This window comes from Clarias gariepinus, chromosome 6 (genome assembly GCF_024256425.1).
Source record: "Clarias gariepinus isolate MV-2021 ecotype Netherlands chromosome 6, CGAR_prim_01v2, whole genome shotgun sequence".
NCBI lineage: Eukaryota > Metazoa > Chordata > Actinopteri > Siluriformes > Clariidae > Clarias > Clarias gariepinus.
The window spans coordinates 1,303,842-1,320,554 of NC_071105.1; the positions used below are offsets into that span (position 1 = coordinate 1,303,842).

Consider the following 16,713-nt stretch of genomic DNA (forward strand, 5'->3'; position numbering starts at 1 on the left):
ACACAGGTCAAAACATGCAAAGTAATGAAGAAAAATAAATACATTAATAAAAAGAATAAATAAATTAAAAAAATAACATGCTATAAGCATATGTAAAAATTAAATAATTCTTTATCACTCTTGTTTTAAATAAATGACACTCCAGCGGTGTAATGGTATCATGCCAGATTCCAATTCTCGTGAACCAGGTTCGATTCCCAGCTGGTGCAGTCTCCCTTTATATTTAGAGTAGTGGTGGCTCATTCTACTAAGACTGTGGGTTACTGGGTAACTGATCGGAAGGCTTACCCAGTACTCTGACCTCAGCTTCCTAACTGGGATATGGAAAAAATAAAAAATCATTTCACTGTGCTGTAAGGGACATGTGACAAATAATTTAATTATATATGGTGACTATATATGGATGGCTGGTCCTAAAATAGCTGACTAGTATAAAGCTGGGCTATGTGAAGAATAAAGAATTTCACTCTGCAGTTATGTATATGTTACGCATAAAGGCTGAACTGAACTTTCATAAATAATATTAGATGTTATAGAAATGGTATTTAAACTTCCCTGTCAAACATTAATAATTAATATATTTATTTGTTTTTATTTTTTAATACATACAGTAGTGCTGAGAAAAAGTATATTCCCCTTTCTGATTTCTTTGCACATATTTGTCCCACTTAAAAGATTCACATCAAACAAATTCAAATATTACACAAAGATAACCAGAGTGTCAATGTTTATTCTTCCAAATAAATCTAAAGAAGCTTTGTGTCTATTTTTTTGGATACAGGTCGTGCATCCAAAACAATAGATCTGTTTACTAATCCAGACAAACCCTCTGATTTAGATAAAACTATTTGTTAAACTGTTTAGATAAAAGCTCTCAAAACACCTATGGACTGAGTTCATGCTGTTCAGGGGCAGCATGAATCTTTATTCCATGCCAGGTGTCGAGTCAATCTGAGGTAGCATGTCCTCATCCTTTACTGTCTGAATGACTAGGTGGTTTCTCGCTAGTGTGAACACGCTGGTGTTTTTGAAGATTGCTGCTATCAGTAAAACTCTTGCCACAGTGTGAGCACTGATACGGCTTCTCTCCAGTGTGTATGCGCTGGTGTTTTCTGAGATCACGACCCTCTGCAAATCTCTTCCAACACTGTAAGCACTGATACGGCTTCTCTCCTGTGTGAATGCGTTGGTGCTGTATGAGATTACCGCTCCGCGTAAAACGCTTCCCACAGTCTAAGCACTGATACGGCTTCTCTCCTGTGTGAATGCGCTGGTGTTTTCTGAGGTCATGACCCACGGTAAAACTTTTCCCACACTCTGAGCACTGATGTGGCTTCTCACCTGTGTGAATAAGTTGGTGCTGTAAGAGAGTAGTGCTCCGGGTAAAACTTTTTCCACAATTTAAGCACTGATACGGCTTCTCTCCTGTGTGAATGCGCTGGTGTTTTTGGAGCGTGCCTTTTCTGTTAAAACTCATTCCACAGTCTAAGCACTGATACGGCTTCTCTCCTGTGTGGATTCGTTGGTGGCTCTGGAGATTATTGCTCACAGAGAAACTCTTCCCGCACTCAGAGCACTGATACGGCTTCTCTCCTGTGTGAACGCGCTGATGTTCTTGGAGATTACCACTTTGGGTAAAACGCTTTCCACAGGCTAAGCACTGATACGGCTTCTCTCCTGTGTGAACACGCTCATGCTTTAGCAGATTTCCTTTTTGTGCAAAACTCTTGCCACACTCTGAGCACTGATACGGCTTCTCCCCAGTGTGAATGCGCTCATGTAGTTGGAATTTGCTCAGAACACTAAAACTCTTTCCACACTCTTGACAGTAATAGGGTTTCTCTCCAGTGTGAAGACACTGGTGCATTTGGAGATATTTCTCTTGAGGAAAACCTTTCCCACAGTTTGAGCACTGATACAGCTTTTGTCCTGTCCTGTCCTCTCTGGTGCCCTCTGTGGGATCCAGAATTTCTAATTCAATCTCCTCTGACTTCAACCAAGCTGGAGCTCCTGTGGAGGCAAAATATAACCAAAAAAAACCAAAATTAATGACGCCATTATTTTTACCAAATAATCATTAATACATTCATAAACTGAAATTTAAAGCTAGGGTTAGGAACATGACCACAACTAATACTGGTTTGTTGAAGCCACTGATCTGGACCAGCCACTGCGCCATGTCTTCCTACAGTGTACAGAGAAAAAATGCTACTGTACTTAATGCCTCAGGAATGTGAAAATCCCAAATCTGCAGTTGTGTTTAAATTAACCTTCAGTCGAACTAAACCTGCATCCTGAGATCCTGCACATGAAGTCAAAAGGTTTTCTTCATGGGTCGCATTTGCGTCATCCCAGCCAATATTCTGAAAAATGCTGGTCTCCATTCACACATGCACAGTAGAAGCAAAATGGGGTGATGCACCATGGGGTGGCGCTCCAGTGATACTACAAGTTTTATAGATATTAAATATTGCAGAGTTCATTTTCACTAACCCTGTATAGGCTTAACAAGAAAAAATGTGGAGAAAATTATACTTATTTGTAAAGTGACATTTTTGCATTTAAAGTTAGTTTTTTTATTTGTTTAAAACTATTTATTTATTTATTTTTTAATATATTGATTTTGGTCGAATCCTAATCAGTATTTTTTTTTTTTTTACAGAAATCTGTTTCCATATGTGAGAGGTGTTACTGTATGAAGTACCAGACAATAGTTGGTGATTACTGGAGCTCTCTGTGGCTTCCACATTGTCACATTTAATCTCATCTGGACTCATGATTATTGGAGCTCCTGTGGAAAGAAAAATAAAATATGACCAGCAGCAGAAAAATCACAGTAACAGAAGGTGCTGAGAAAAAGCATTTGCCCCTTCCTGATTATTATTATTATTATTATTAATTTGGATATTTGTCACACTTAATACAAAATGCAGTTTTTAAATGATGATCTCATTCATTGAGGGGAAAAAAGTTGTCCAAACCAAAGCCTGTCCAACTACACCTGCCTTACGTTTAAATCAGACTACATTACAGTGCAGACTTTTCTTACAGCAAGTATATTTTACACAGTCTTTTCTATAACATTTATTCCCTGATATAATGGAGTTGAATTTAGATCTAGGTTTCAGTAAAACTGCTTTGACTGTGAGCAGCGGTGAATGTTGTTGTGTTTGTGTGGGACGTACCTGATGATATTTGGTGAGTACTGGAGATCTCTGTAGGTTCCAAACTCTCACATTTAATCCCGTGTGAGTTCATCCTAGTTGGATCTCTTGATGTTCTTGCAGAGGTAAATATAAGGCATGTAGGAAAGATAACATCAGGAGGAGACAGGACAACCCTTACCTGAAGTAGAAAGAAGCATAAAGGCTTTAAAGTTTAATATTTTCAACAAACAAATTTAATAACAGTTTAATAATCTGCGAAATTCAGAGCTACACAAGGTGAGCATATCCAACATGGACAAAGAAAGAAGAATGGCTGCTGCTTTTTAGATTAAGAAACAAAACAATCCATGAACAGTTAAATCTCAGACTAAACTAAAGTAAAACTTTGGTCTACAACAAACCATGGAGTAAAATACACAAACATCACCCAAGTCTGCACTGTCGGTTCTGTCCCTGGACACTGAGGAGCTGATCTGGTATCACTTTAATGAGGACGGCTTCCATTTTAAGTCAAGTTTTCTTCCTCATGCCATCACCTCGGTTGTCTCTGTCTGTCTGACAAACTGATAAAGCTAAAATGTATAACTGTTATACAGAAATTTAATTTCTGTATTAAATCTTCTTTGAGACAATGTGCATTCATAGAAGTGCTATACAAGTAAAACTGTATTTAATTGAATTGAAAGGTGGTAGTTTCTTTACTGCTTATTGTGTAGGTCATTAAACCTGGACAAATTGGACAGATTGTGAAACAATAGAAAATCTAGTAATTAAATAATTATTATTTAAGAAAATGTTAAATTAGAAATTAAATTAAATAAACTGGAGGAGCTATACTGTATATACTGCTGATATTTATAGCGTCAAGTTGACAAATTAAGAGACTTCTATTTAATAATTATAAATATTATACACTACCGTTCAAAAGTTTTAGAACACCTGCAAATTTCTTTGATTTTGTTTAGTGATTTATTTTCTACATTCTAAAAAAATACTGGGGATTTCAAAACTATAAAATAACACATATGGGATTAGGTAATTATGTAACAACAACAAAAACAACAGTTAATAGTTATTTTAAGACACAGAGGTCAGCCTTTCTGTAATAGTCCTCACAAGAACAGTATTGTCAAGTGCATTTGCAAAATCCGTCAAGCACCATAATGAGACTGGCTCCCATGAAGGCCGTCCCAGGAGGGCGAGACCAAAACCTACCTCTGTCTCAGACCAGAAGTTCATTTAGAGTTAACAGCCTGAAAAATGACCAATTAACAGCACCTGAGATTAGAGGCGTTATGAAGTCTTTACAGAGCAGAAGTAGCAGAAACATCTCACCATTAACTGTTCAAAGGAGATTAATGCATTTTTTTGACGCCTTCAGCATTCCTTTACAATGTAGAAAAAAATAAACATCAGGAACCATCATGGAGTTAGAAAGTGTTCTAAAACTTTTGAACGGTAGTGTATATCTAATGTTACACATATAGTATACTGTGGCACGCCGCCCAATTAAACAGCACTATGTTCTAGTGCCCTACAGAGTGTGTGAGGTAAACAGCACTATGTTCTAGTGCCCTACAGAGTGTGTGTGAGGTAAACAGCACTATGTTCTAGTGCCCTACAGAGTGTGTGAGGTAAACAGCACTATGTTCTAGTGCCCTACAGAGTATGTGTGAGGTAAACAGCACTATGTTCTAGTGCCCTACAGAGTGTGTGTGAGGTAAACAGCACTATGTTCTAGTGCACTACAGTGTGTGTGAGGTAAACAGCACTATGTTCTAGTGCCCTACAGAGTGTGTGATGTAAACAGCACTATGTTCTAGTGCCCTACAGAGTGTGTGTGAGGTAAACAGCACTATGTTCTAGTGCCCTACAGAGTGTGTGTGAGGTAAACAGCACTATGTTCTAGTGCCCTACAGAGTGTGTGTGAGGTAAACAGCACTATGATCTAGTGTCCTACAGAGTGTGTGAGGTAAACAGCACTATGTTCTAGTGCCCTACAGAGTGTGTGTGAGGTAAACAGCACTATGTTCTAGTGTCCTACAGAGTGTGTGAGGTAAACAGCACTATGTTCTAGTGCCCTACAGAGTGTGTGTGAGGTAAGTATGTTCTAGTGCCCTACAGAGTGTGTGTGAGGTAAACAGCACTATGTTCTAGTGCCCTACAGAGTGTGTGTGAGGTAAACAGCATTATGTTCTAGTGCCCTACAGAGTGTGTGTGAGGTAAACAGCACTATGTTCTAGTGCCCTACAGAGTGTGTGTGAGGTAAACAGCACTATGTTCTAGTGCCCTACAGAGTGTGTGTGAGGTAAACAGCACTATGTTCTAGTGCCCTACAGAGTGTGTGTGAGGTAAACAGCACTATGTTCTAGTGCCCTACAGAGTGTGTGTGACGTAAACAGCACTATGTTCTAGTGCCCTACAGAGTGTGTGTGAGGTAAACAGCACTAGGTTCTAGTGCCCTACAGAGTGTGTGAGGTAAACAGCACTATGTTCTACTGCCCTACAGAGTGTGTGTGAGGTAAACAGCACTATGTTCTAGGGTTAGTGTGTGAGGTAAACAGCACTATGTTCTAGTGCCCTACAGAGTGTGTGAGGTAAACAGCACTATGTTCTAGTGCCCTACAGAGTGTGTGTGAGGTAAACAGCACTATGTTCTAGTGCCCTACAGAGTGTGTGAGGTAAACAGCACTATGTTCTAGTGCCCTACAGAGTGTGTGTGAGGTAAACAGCACTATGTTCTAGTGCCCTACAGAGTGTGTGAGGTAAACAGCACTATGTTCTACTGCCCTACAGAGTGTGTGTGAGGTAAACAGCACTATGTTCTAGGGTTAGTGTGTGAGGTAAACAGCACTATGTTCTACTGCCCTACAGAGTGTGTGGGGTAAACAGCACTATGTTCTAGTGCCCTACAGAGTGTGTGTGAGGTAAACAGCACTATGTTCTAGTGCCCTACAGAGTGTGTGAGGTAAACAGCACTATGTTCCAGCCTGTGTAGCGCACTAGCATAGGAAGTAGAAGCCCATTTAGGACTGAGCCACTGTTAGCCGAGTGTAACTTACCTTGAGCTTTACAGCAGAACGCAGTTAACCACCTCAAATACACCCACAACGGATCAGATGGAACTGTGGGGGTAAAACCCTGTCAGAAATATTGGAATGTAAAGATGATTAGTAGAGTCGGAGAGCTCAGCTCATCAATCAGCAACACTGCAGCACGGCTTCTTCTGCTTCTGGGAATGTGTGGAGGAACGAGACCGAAACGCTCACAGCGACACCTACTGAAGGATTAGTGATATTAAATTGGATTTGAAGTACAAGTGATGTACATAATGGTTTAAGCAATAAATATCAGTCTTCCATTGCAGTACATAACTAAACTTTGAATGATAGTGAGACTAGGAAGGCTTCAACTTCTTGTAAAATTATGAGGATGGCCATCACATCCATTTTTTTGGATTGCTGTTCAGCTTTGATTAATGGTTTGTGACCCTCCATCTTCCTCTTAATGCCATTCCAAAAGTTTTCTGGAATAAATTGCAGTGCTCCCCATTTTTTTCAGAGCTATATATACTGTATATAAGTATTTTTTCTTGTACCCGTCACTTCTTCTGCTCTAGTGTTACAAACAGAACTTCACCTTGGTGCAAAACGACCGCCTCATTGTTTTTGATTGTTCAGAATCGAAATAAATATGTATTTATTCATCTTTAAATGTCTTAGATGTCTGCCATATCTGCACTATGGCTCCTGTCTCCCTGCTACCTTCCTACCTATATAACAAATGTGCTATTTTGTGTCTGATAAAATACTTATTTAATTTTGCAATAAAAAATATTAATGTCTTTTAGTATACAGTATAGTATTTGAAGTGACGATAGTATGGCGCTACATCTAATATTTATTAGAAGTTGTGACGACCCTGAGATTTCACCAGACCCTACTGGGGAGAGGGTGGATGATCCTGATTGGCCTATCCTATAATTAATTGTTAATTGGTGACTCTGTGGGCAGTGAGTCTCAGGAGTGGTTCTGTTGTGTAACACGTCATCTTTTTGCTGACTCTTTAATTTTGTGTTTCTCTTGTGCATTTCATAACATTTAGATTAAGTTTTGGTTGTGATTGTTTATTTATCCCTAGACTTTATTATGTTTATTATTTTTACCGTTGGATTTATGGAATTAGTTTTCACTGTTATGCTGATGACACAGTTATAGGTCTCAGCAAAGCCACTTGAAAAAAAGATTTAAAAAGTTAAGCAATGTGTAAAGGACATAAGAGACTGGATGTTAATTAACTTCCTTCTGCTTAACCCTGACAAGACAGAAGTTCTGCTACTAGGACCACATGTAACTAGAAGTAAGCTTTCTGTTCCATCATGTATTACAGTAAAAGACTATGTGATTATATATTAAAGGAGCAGATCTGGGGGATCATATTATGAGTATTATGATGAACTGGTATGTTTAGATGTTGCTTTCCCCACTCTCATTGATCACTCATGTTTGTTAATGGTGGAGTTACTGTTTGCTTTACGTTCCTGGGAGCCCTCATGTCTGTTTCCTTCTGGCTCCATTTATCCATTATTACCCAAATATTCTCAGTTCAAGTTAATATGGAGTCCAGTTCGTTATTGAAGCCTTAGATACAAAACTAAGAAATCACGCAAATGAGAATGGGTTTCTGGTTGAGTCTGGTTCCTCTCAAGGTTTATTCCTGTTGCCATCTCAGGGGGTTTTCCTTGCCACCATCGCACTCAGCTTGCTCATCAGGGACTATCTGATCATTTTGATTTATACACATTTCATGCACCTTTCCATAAGTTTCTTTTGATTCTGTAAAGCTCCTTTGCGACACTAACTTGAATTTTAAACATGGGCAGTAACACTGTCCAGGATGTACTCCACCTTGTGCCCCAAGTCTCCTGGGATAGGCTCCAGGCCCCTGTGACCCGGTATACAGGATTAAGCTGTATAGACAATGAGTGAGCGAGTGAGTTGAGAGAGAGAGAGAGAGAGAGAGAGAGAGACCACAGTCTGGCTGAGATGAGGTTGGTATTTTAGTTGGGGGTTTAGTTCAGGCTGTAGGTATCATGGACAGAATGTTTTCTGACCAACAAAAAAAAGGGCAGCCAAATATAATTCCATTTTTATGTATTGCTTAAAGAATTTATTGTCCATGGTAAACACTTGTTTTACATGAAATGAAACAACATTTAAGATGTTCAATAATATAATAAAGCCTTAAAAAAGAATATTAAATATGCAATTAATAAATCGTAGGGTATCAGTATTAGCTGGCAACCTTGCACAATACAATGTAATTGACCAACTCACAGTGCAATGGCAAGAAAGAGAGAGAACATAGTTCAGTAAAAGCAAATACAAATTGCTGGTACCATAAAGAGCGGGAAAATAAAAATATCAGCCCTGAGATGGGGCATGTTTTTTATTGCGAGGTCTTACACAATATGTGTATCTGACCATGATTCCTGGTCCCTTAACACCAGCTCTCTGCACAAGAAAGCCCAACAACGTCTTTTCTTCCTGAGAAGGCTGAGGAGGGCCCAGCTTCCACCACCGATCCTCACCACCTTCTCTAGAGGGACAATCGAGAGCATCTTGAGCAGCTGCATCACTTTCTGGTTCAGGAATTGTGCCATATCGGACTGCAAGACCAAACATCAGAGAGTGAGGAGAGCTAACAAGATCATCGGGGTCTCTCTCCCCTCTATTGAAGACATATACACCACATGCTGCATCCGCAAAGTCACCAGCATTGTGACTGATCGGACACACCCTTCTCACTCACTCTTCACCCTCCTGTCATCCGGGAAAAGGTACCGAAGCATTCGGGCACACACATCCAGGTTATGGAACAGTTTTTACCCACAAGCCATCCGTCTCCTCAATACAAAGGGACTGGACTGATAAAACACACACACACAAATAATTCAGACGATCTAAATAACATCAGGACTGAACTGATTAACATACATGCACAAACACTCTGATCTACAACCATCTCATAATTTGTTCATACCGACCTACCTGATCTTCTCTCTTTGCATTATATTGCACAATATTTAATTCAATTCAATTCAATTTTATTTGTATAGCGCTTTTAGCAATTTTCATTGCCGCAAAGCAGCTTTACATAGTCAAAAGAATTATTTAGGTTTGTATAAAATGTGAATTTATCTTTTTGCAATTTTTTTTTACAATATTTTTAAATCATTGCTGCTACTCAGGAATGTCAAATGTTTCCTGTTTCTCCTCCCACTACCCAACTCGTACCTCATTACTACAGAAGTACTGAAACGTGTTATGTCGTCGTGTTTGTCACTCTGTAGCTCTTTTTTGTATAGCAGTAGTTTTAATTTAACTTAAAAACAATGTAAATCTGTCTCATATTTGCTAGTCAGCTAAATAGGTCTTTTAGTTAGCTAGCTGGCTCCGTTAGAGTTGACAATAAAAGCCTATTTGACTTGACTTGATTAAACCATTAAGTTCATGTTTCATGAAGTTCTTTATGCATGGCTGTACAAGATTTACATATGAGACATTTTATAATAATCACTTTTATGAGTTTCCTCACTTATATTATCCTTCCTGTGGCCCTGTTCTGAGGGAAACTGTAGCATGTCCTCATCCTTTACTGGGTGACTGAGTTCGTGCTGCTGAAGGTGGTTTCTCGCTAGTGTGAACACGCTGGTGTTTTTGGAGATTACTGCTCTCAGTAAAACTCTTGCCACAGTGTGAGCACTGATACGGCTTCTCTCCAGTGTGTACGCGCTGGTGTTTTCTGAGATCACGACCCTCTGCAAATCTCTTCCAACACTGTAAGCACTGATATGGCTTCTCTCCTGTGTGAATGCGTTGGTGCTGTAAAAGAGTACCACTTCGGGTAAAACTCTTTCCACAGTCTAAGCACCGATACGGCTTCTCTCCTGTGTGAATGCGCTGGTGTTTTATGAGGTCATGACCCACGGTAAAACCCTTCCCACACTCTGAGCACTGATAGGGCCTCTCTCCTGTGTGAATGCGCTGGTGTTGTTGGAGAGTACTGCTCTGGGTAAAACGCTTTCCACAATCTAAGCATTGATACGGCCTCTCTCCTGTGTGAATGCGCTGGTGTTTTTGGAGCGTGCCTTTTCGGGTAAAACTCATTCCACAGTCTAAGCACTGATATGGCTTCTCTCCTGTATGGATTCGTTGGTGGCTCTGGAGATTACTACTTACAGAAAAACTCTTACCACACTCCGAGCACCGATACGGCTTCTCCCCTGTGTGAACACGCTGGTGTTGTTGAAGAGTACCGCGTTGAGTAAAACGCTTTCCACAGTCTAAGCACTGATACGGCTTCTCTCCTGTGTGAATACGCTCATGTTTTATGAGATCATGACTCACGACAAAACTCTTGCCACACTCTGAGCACTGATACGGCTTCTCCCCAGTGTGAATGCGCCGATGTTGCTGAAATTTGCTCAACACACTAAAACTCTTTCCACACTCTTGACAGTAATAGGGTTTCTCCCCAGTGCGAACACAATGGTGCACTCGCAGAGATTCCTCTTGATTGAAACTATTCCCACAGTTTGAGCACTGATGCGGCTTTTGTCCTGTCTCAGTCTCAGAGGTGTTAGTGTGGAGAGGACCAGATGAACGGTGGTGGTTACTGGAGCTCTCTGTGGGATCCAGAATTTCTGATTTAATCTCCTCTGACTTCACCATAGCTGGAGTTGCTGTGAAGAGAAATATGACGTATGAATGAAAAAAAGAGTATGACTCACTGGCAACAAAAAAAGCAATGACTTCATCAATGTTAACAAATAACTGTTGACACATTTATAAACTAATCTGATCACCCATGAAGGTGAACATCCCAAAGCTGCTTTTGTGTTTAAATGAAGTTTTAGTCCAACTAAACCTGCCTTATGCCAATACTGAGATCCTTCACACTACGTCAAAACTTCATTTACATGTAAGCATTTGGCAGAAGCTCTTATCCAAAGCAATTAACAAAAGTGCTTTTAAGTCTTCATCATTCAATATAACCTTAAATATAACACCAAGTTACTTTAACTATAAGTACTATCAGTCAAACCCTGTTGGGAAAGATTTTGTGTTTGTGTTTAAAGGTGGGATGGGGGATTTAACCCAAATACCTAAAAAACAGGTTGAGGCATTGCTTAAAGATTGCCAGTGACTCGGTTATATGGACATCTTGATGAAAGTTAGTTTATTCTACCACCTAGGAGCCAGGAGAGAAAACGGTCTCAATGTAGGTCTTTCTCGATCCCTGAGAGATGGTGGGATCAGTCAAGCAGTGCTTAAGGATCAGCGGGAATGTACAGTGTTTTTTTAAGCCTTGGAATTCAGTTGTCAGGTTGAAAAATTGTGCTAGTAGAGTGGGAGAGGGTCCCGAAACTGTACTGAAAAGAAGATATTGTGGAACTTGCAAAATCAAGTATAGAAGCTTCCAGCTTTTCCTAGTAGAAGGTAGTTTTAGCAGAAGTAACACACAAGAATTTATATAGACAAGCACATTAAGAGAAAAGATTTGCATCAATCTGTCATTTCTTACATCTTCTCTCTGAACTTCTTCAATTTATGTACAAATTGTAGATTTTTGTACATCAGATAGCCAAGAGGTAGGGCAAGAAATCATACTTGGTTTAGATGACAGAAAGCATGGGAGGTCCATGGATAAGGAAAAGAGTCAGGAAAAGTATCAGAGAGTATGGGTCTGGGAGGGATGATGGGGTACAGCAAGACACAGAGGATGGGAGATGGGGTTCAGTATTAGGCCGGAATGTGCAGTGTGGAGTGTAATAATAGCTTTGAGATTAGAGAGCACTGGGCATTTTTTTTTTTTTTTATATTTGTACGCAAGCATCAGTGTTTTGAATCTGGCAGCTACAAGAATCCAGTGGAGGGAACGGAGACGCGAGTAGTGTGGGAGAGCTTAGAAAGGCAAAAAAAAAAATAATAGTCATGCAGCCAATTTCTGGATCAGCTGAAAGTCAGAGGACGAATCAGAGGATGAACGTTGCACAGTGGCAGACCTGCCAGGAGCGAGTTGCTGTAGCCCATCTTAAAATAACAAGGTTCGACTAAGGTTAGCAATGTGTGAGGAAAATGACAGCTGATTTTCTAGTGTTGTTCAGGGAGATCAAGGCCATGGACCACTTGAGATAAAGAGCAGGTTGGTTTTACTGAGGGTAACTATCAGTTGATGATCTGGGTTAGGGTCTATTTAAAATACACATTTTTCCCATTTCATACACAATTCCATCATTTTGATTCCCAAAGGATTAGTGGGCAGCTAAGGCCAAGATAAAATCTGTTTCCTTTTTTCCCAGCTGTTTTCTTTAAAGCGTAATGGCAGTACCAGAGCCCATTTACCACCAGTTTCTGAAGTTTCTGAAAGATCAGCCTCTGCTTTGTAAAAGAAAGTGTCTTGGTCTGTAAAAATTTACAACAGAGATAGGTTGACAGCACATGACTTCAGCCTAGTGAGGAATGATCTTGGTGTCAATACTAAGACTAAGAGAAACTGGCAATTCCTTGCTAAACAAAAATATTTACTTGGTCCTATCTTGATTTGTGGCTCTAATAATAATAATAATAATAATAATAATAATAATTTCTACCAAAGTGTACCAGGTGGAAGCTAATTTCTGGTGCTAGCACCAGTTCAGAGCAGGTCCAATAGCAAACTGTCTTTTTATGGACTAGAGAGTCATGTCATTAATGTACATGTCCATCTCTACATTCAAAGAAACACTAGAAGTAATGAGGGAAGAAAAAACAAATAAAAAAAACGCTAGCAGCAATTGCCAGTCTCCTGGCTTCATCATTACTAAAATGCATTTGAGCTGCCCACTGCATATAGAGTCGATTTTATAAAGATGGGGGTCACAAACTTTTAGTTAGTCATGGAAGTCATGGTAGTCATGATAATCCCACCTCCAGCCCTTGAGGTGTTTGTTCTAGTTGTGGTACCACTATGGAACTGTTTGTTCTGTCTGAGGACCGCTCTGAAAACAAAAATATAAAATAGCTTCGGAACCGCTTTTAACCTTCATTATATTCTTACAATTTACACCTTAACTCCAGAATGCACTTTGCTGTGCAGGAAAGTGTTCACATTTATAAGTCCAACATTTGTTTGGTAGTTGGATATCATAACTGGAGGGAATAACCGGATGACAGGGAATTCTGTAGACTTAACAAGACAAAAAGCTGGGGGAAAGAATAATTTTTTGCTTTTAAGTTTATGTTCGCAGTTATTTAAAAAAAAAAAAAATGTATGTATTCATTTTGGTTCTTTTATTTATTTATTTATTTTTTACAGAAATCTGTTTCCATATGTAAGAGGTGTTACTGTAAGAAGTACCAAATGATAGTCTGTGAGTACTGGAGCTCCCTGTGGGTTCCACATTCTCACATTTAATCTTGTCCAAATTCACCATCATTGTAGCTCCTGTGCGGGGAAATATAAAATATAAACAACAGACTAGAGTACAGCCCTCACTATCAACAGAAATATCTGTGGTTCAGTCATTTTATTAAACAAATAAATTTAGAGAAATGTATGAACTGAAATTCAAATGATACAAACATTTCTGCATTCTGGAGGGAAATTTTATTAGTGGCATATCATCTTACTCATCTCAAATTAGAGGGGTAACGATATGCAAAAGTCACAATACTTCAGTTTTCATATATATATATATATATATATATATATATATATATATATATTACTTAGAAATCCGGAAATCACATTGTATGATTTTTTAAACAATTTATTTGTGAAATACTGTGTCAGTGTTTGATCACTTGCTTATCAGCCAATTTTCTGACCCTCAAAGACCTGTTATTTTGCTTTTAAATAGTCCAGCTACACTCAGCTGCTCATGATTCTAAATTAGTAGCACCTGTTTGAGGTCATTAGCATTCATAAAGACACCTGTGCAAGTAGATACATGGGGTATCAATGATGCTAAGAATGGTGAAGAATTAGCCCAGAACTCTTTTCAAACTTAAAATACAAATTATTTTTTTTTATTTTTACTTTACATTTTGTATTAATTATATTTATATGCATATTTTTGGGTTGTGGAACGAATTTTCAGAGTTTCCATTATTTCTTATAGGGGAAACTTGCTTTGATATACGAGTGCTTTGATATACAAGCACACCTTGAACAAATTATGCATGCAATCCAAGATGTAAATTGAACCAACGTGTAAAAACTGGCAAACTGGCCATAATTTCTTAAATACTTGAGGAATGCACATAAAGATTAAATCAAATTCATGGAAAAAGGCAATAAAATACAAATAGCTGATCTAACCAGAAGTGCATATTTACAATAAATAACAAATGCAAAAAAATATGGGTTCATATGTACTTATAAAAGGACGGACCGGGCATGTATACTGTATATAGACCATTTGGGGTCCGATGACTACAATAAAATATGGTGGAAATACCATATTAGGCTTACTACTGCATATTACCTGACATTAGGCTACTTATACTTTTGGTGATAATCATGTTATTAAAGGGGTATTTTGGAGCCCAAAAAAGCATAATAGCCTGAAATAACTATCTTTTAAATTTAAAGTGAATTGAGCAAAATTTGAACACTTTCCTGATCAGATTTCAGCAGTTAAATTTGTACCAAGTTTACTGTATCTTTAAAATATATACAAACCCAAAGTAGTTCATTGGGACTGCAGAAGCTTTATGAGCGTCTCGGGTGAAATTGAGAATGTGTTTTTACAATGAATGTAGAATTTGGCTATTAATACAGTATGCAGTATGCTGCAGTGTTTATATAAAGTTGCAGTTCAACTAAACCTGCCTTAAGCTTACATCAAGCCCGGTTTACAGTATAGACTTCCCTCACATCAAGTATATTTTATAGTCTTTCCTATAAGACCAAGCTTTCGAGGAAACTCATTTGAGAACATGCTTTACATTAAAATTTCCAGACTGTGAGCAGCGGTGAATGTTGCTGTGTTTGTGTGAGACGTACCTGACGATATTTGGTGAGTACTGGAGATCTCTGTAGATTCCAAGCTCTCACATTTAATCTTAACTGAATTCATCCTAGTTGGATCTCTTGGTGTTTTTGCAGAGGTAGGAAGACATGTAGGAAAGAGGAGGAGACAGCCCTTACCTGAAGAAGACAGAAGCATAAATGCTCAATGGTTCAATATTTGAAACAAATAAATTTAATGACAGTTTAATTTCGCTGTTAAATTCAGAGCTACACAGCAGCTGTACATAGTTCTGTCCCTGGACACTGGTATCAGCCTAATCAGGACGGGTTCCCTTTTGAGTCCAGTTCCTCTCAGAGTTTCTTCGTCTTTTTTGCACAAGAGGTTTTTCCTCACCATCATCATCTCCTGTACTAATCATCATTAGAAACAAATAGATTAAGCAAAAAATATACATACTTTTCAATTTAGAAAAATTAAAAAATTGTTTTTCTTTGTGCTATACAAATAAACTGAATTTAATTAAAATAAACAATGGTAATGACTAACCATTTATTATTTAAATAAAAGTATTTTAAATTGTCCACTAGAACGCTAGAATATCAGCCTTCTCCACTTATATAATCTTCATATATTTTAATTATTCGTTCAATATTTTCTTTAAAATTGTAAAGTCATTTAAAACCTAGCCTTTTATAAATTTACACAATCTGGTCAATTTGGCCAATTTTAATGAGTTTTAGTGATTTAATATATGATACACAGAGCTGACAACTCTCTCACACTGAACGTGAGAATCACGTAATCACTCAGCTTCACACGCTCGTACAAAAGTAAAAAAAAAAACAAAAAACAGTTGCTTACACTCTCTCGTCACACTTCCAATTTATCACATTTTCATATTAAAAATGATTGTCTGTGTAAGACGTGAGCAAAATCAATGAGATCCACCCTCCACACAAAATAACACATTTACGGCATTAACCACAAACAACGGAAGGGATTATAGTATGAACGGTCATAACTGAACAGATAATAAAAATAATTAGCATTTAAATACATTTACAGTACAGAGTGCGGTAAAGTGCATGGAGTGACAGTATTCTCCAAAGAGGGAAATGCATGTGAATATTTACAGAGACATTACAATATTTGTTTATTGTGTTTATTTATTGAGCACATTTATATTAATAAGACACTCAAAGGCTAACAAACTTGATTAAGAGAGAATAGCACAGGCACATCCCGGTACTGCTTTAGCACTGCAACACTAACCTTAAACCAAGTGCTGTAGGCGTCCGTGTAGTGTTACATGGAATGGCTGGATATGCGCAGTGGGCACACTGTGTGTGTGTGTGTGTGTGTGTGCGCGCTCGCAGGACCAATGCCTTCATTTTCAGAATCTTGCTCCAAGTGTTTTAAAAATCAAAATGCACTGAAATTGTTGAAGTGGTTTGCAATGTATCATTTGTTGTAATTATATCTTCTTTATGTTAGTATTTTATTTCATTTAATGTTTTATGTGTCTTG

General features: G+C 38.3%; 1 protein-coding gene across 7 annotated transcripts in view; it reads right to left on the bottom strand.

Annotated features, from left to right (window-relative positions):
- Positions 1 to 320: 320 nt before the first annotated feature.
- Positions 321 to 16,713, bottom strand: part of LOC128526242 (zinc finger protein 239-like) — a 50,410-nt gene continuing 34,017 nt past the window's right edge. Inside the window, exons 1-4 of one of the 7 annotated variants that reach the window (XM_053497883.1) lie at positions 6,230 to 6,428; positions 3,186 to 3,345; positions 2,705 to 2,791; positions 321 to 2,010 (exon numbers count right to left, since the gene is read on the bottom strand). In XM_053497883.1, the coding sequence (XP_053353858.1) occupies positions 968 to 2,010; positions 2,705 to 2,791; positions 3,186 to 3,258 (1,203 nt within the window). In that variant the 5' untranslated portion in view covers positions 3,259 to 3,345; positions 6,230 to 6,428 and the 3' untranslated portion in view covers positions 321 to 967. Of the gene's footprint in view, positions 2,011 to 2,704; positions 2,792 to 3,185; positions 3,346 to 6,229; positions 9,094 to 9,384; positions 10,912 to 13,568; positions 13,656 to 15,218; positions 15,363 to 16,713 lie in introns of those variants that run through there. The other 6 variants (XR_008360790.1, XM_053497879.1, XM_053497881.1 and 3 more) reach the window with 6 other exon arrangements.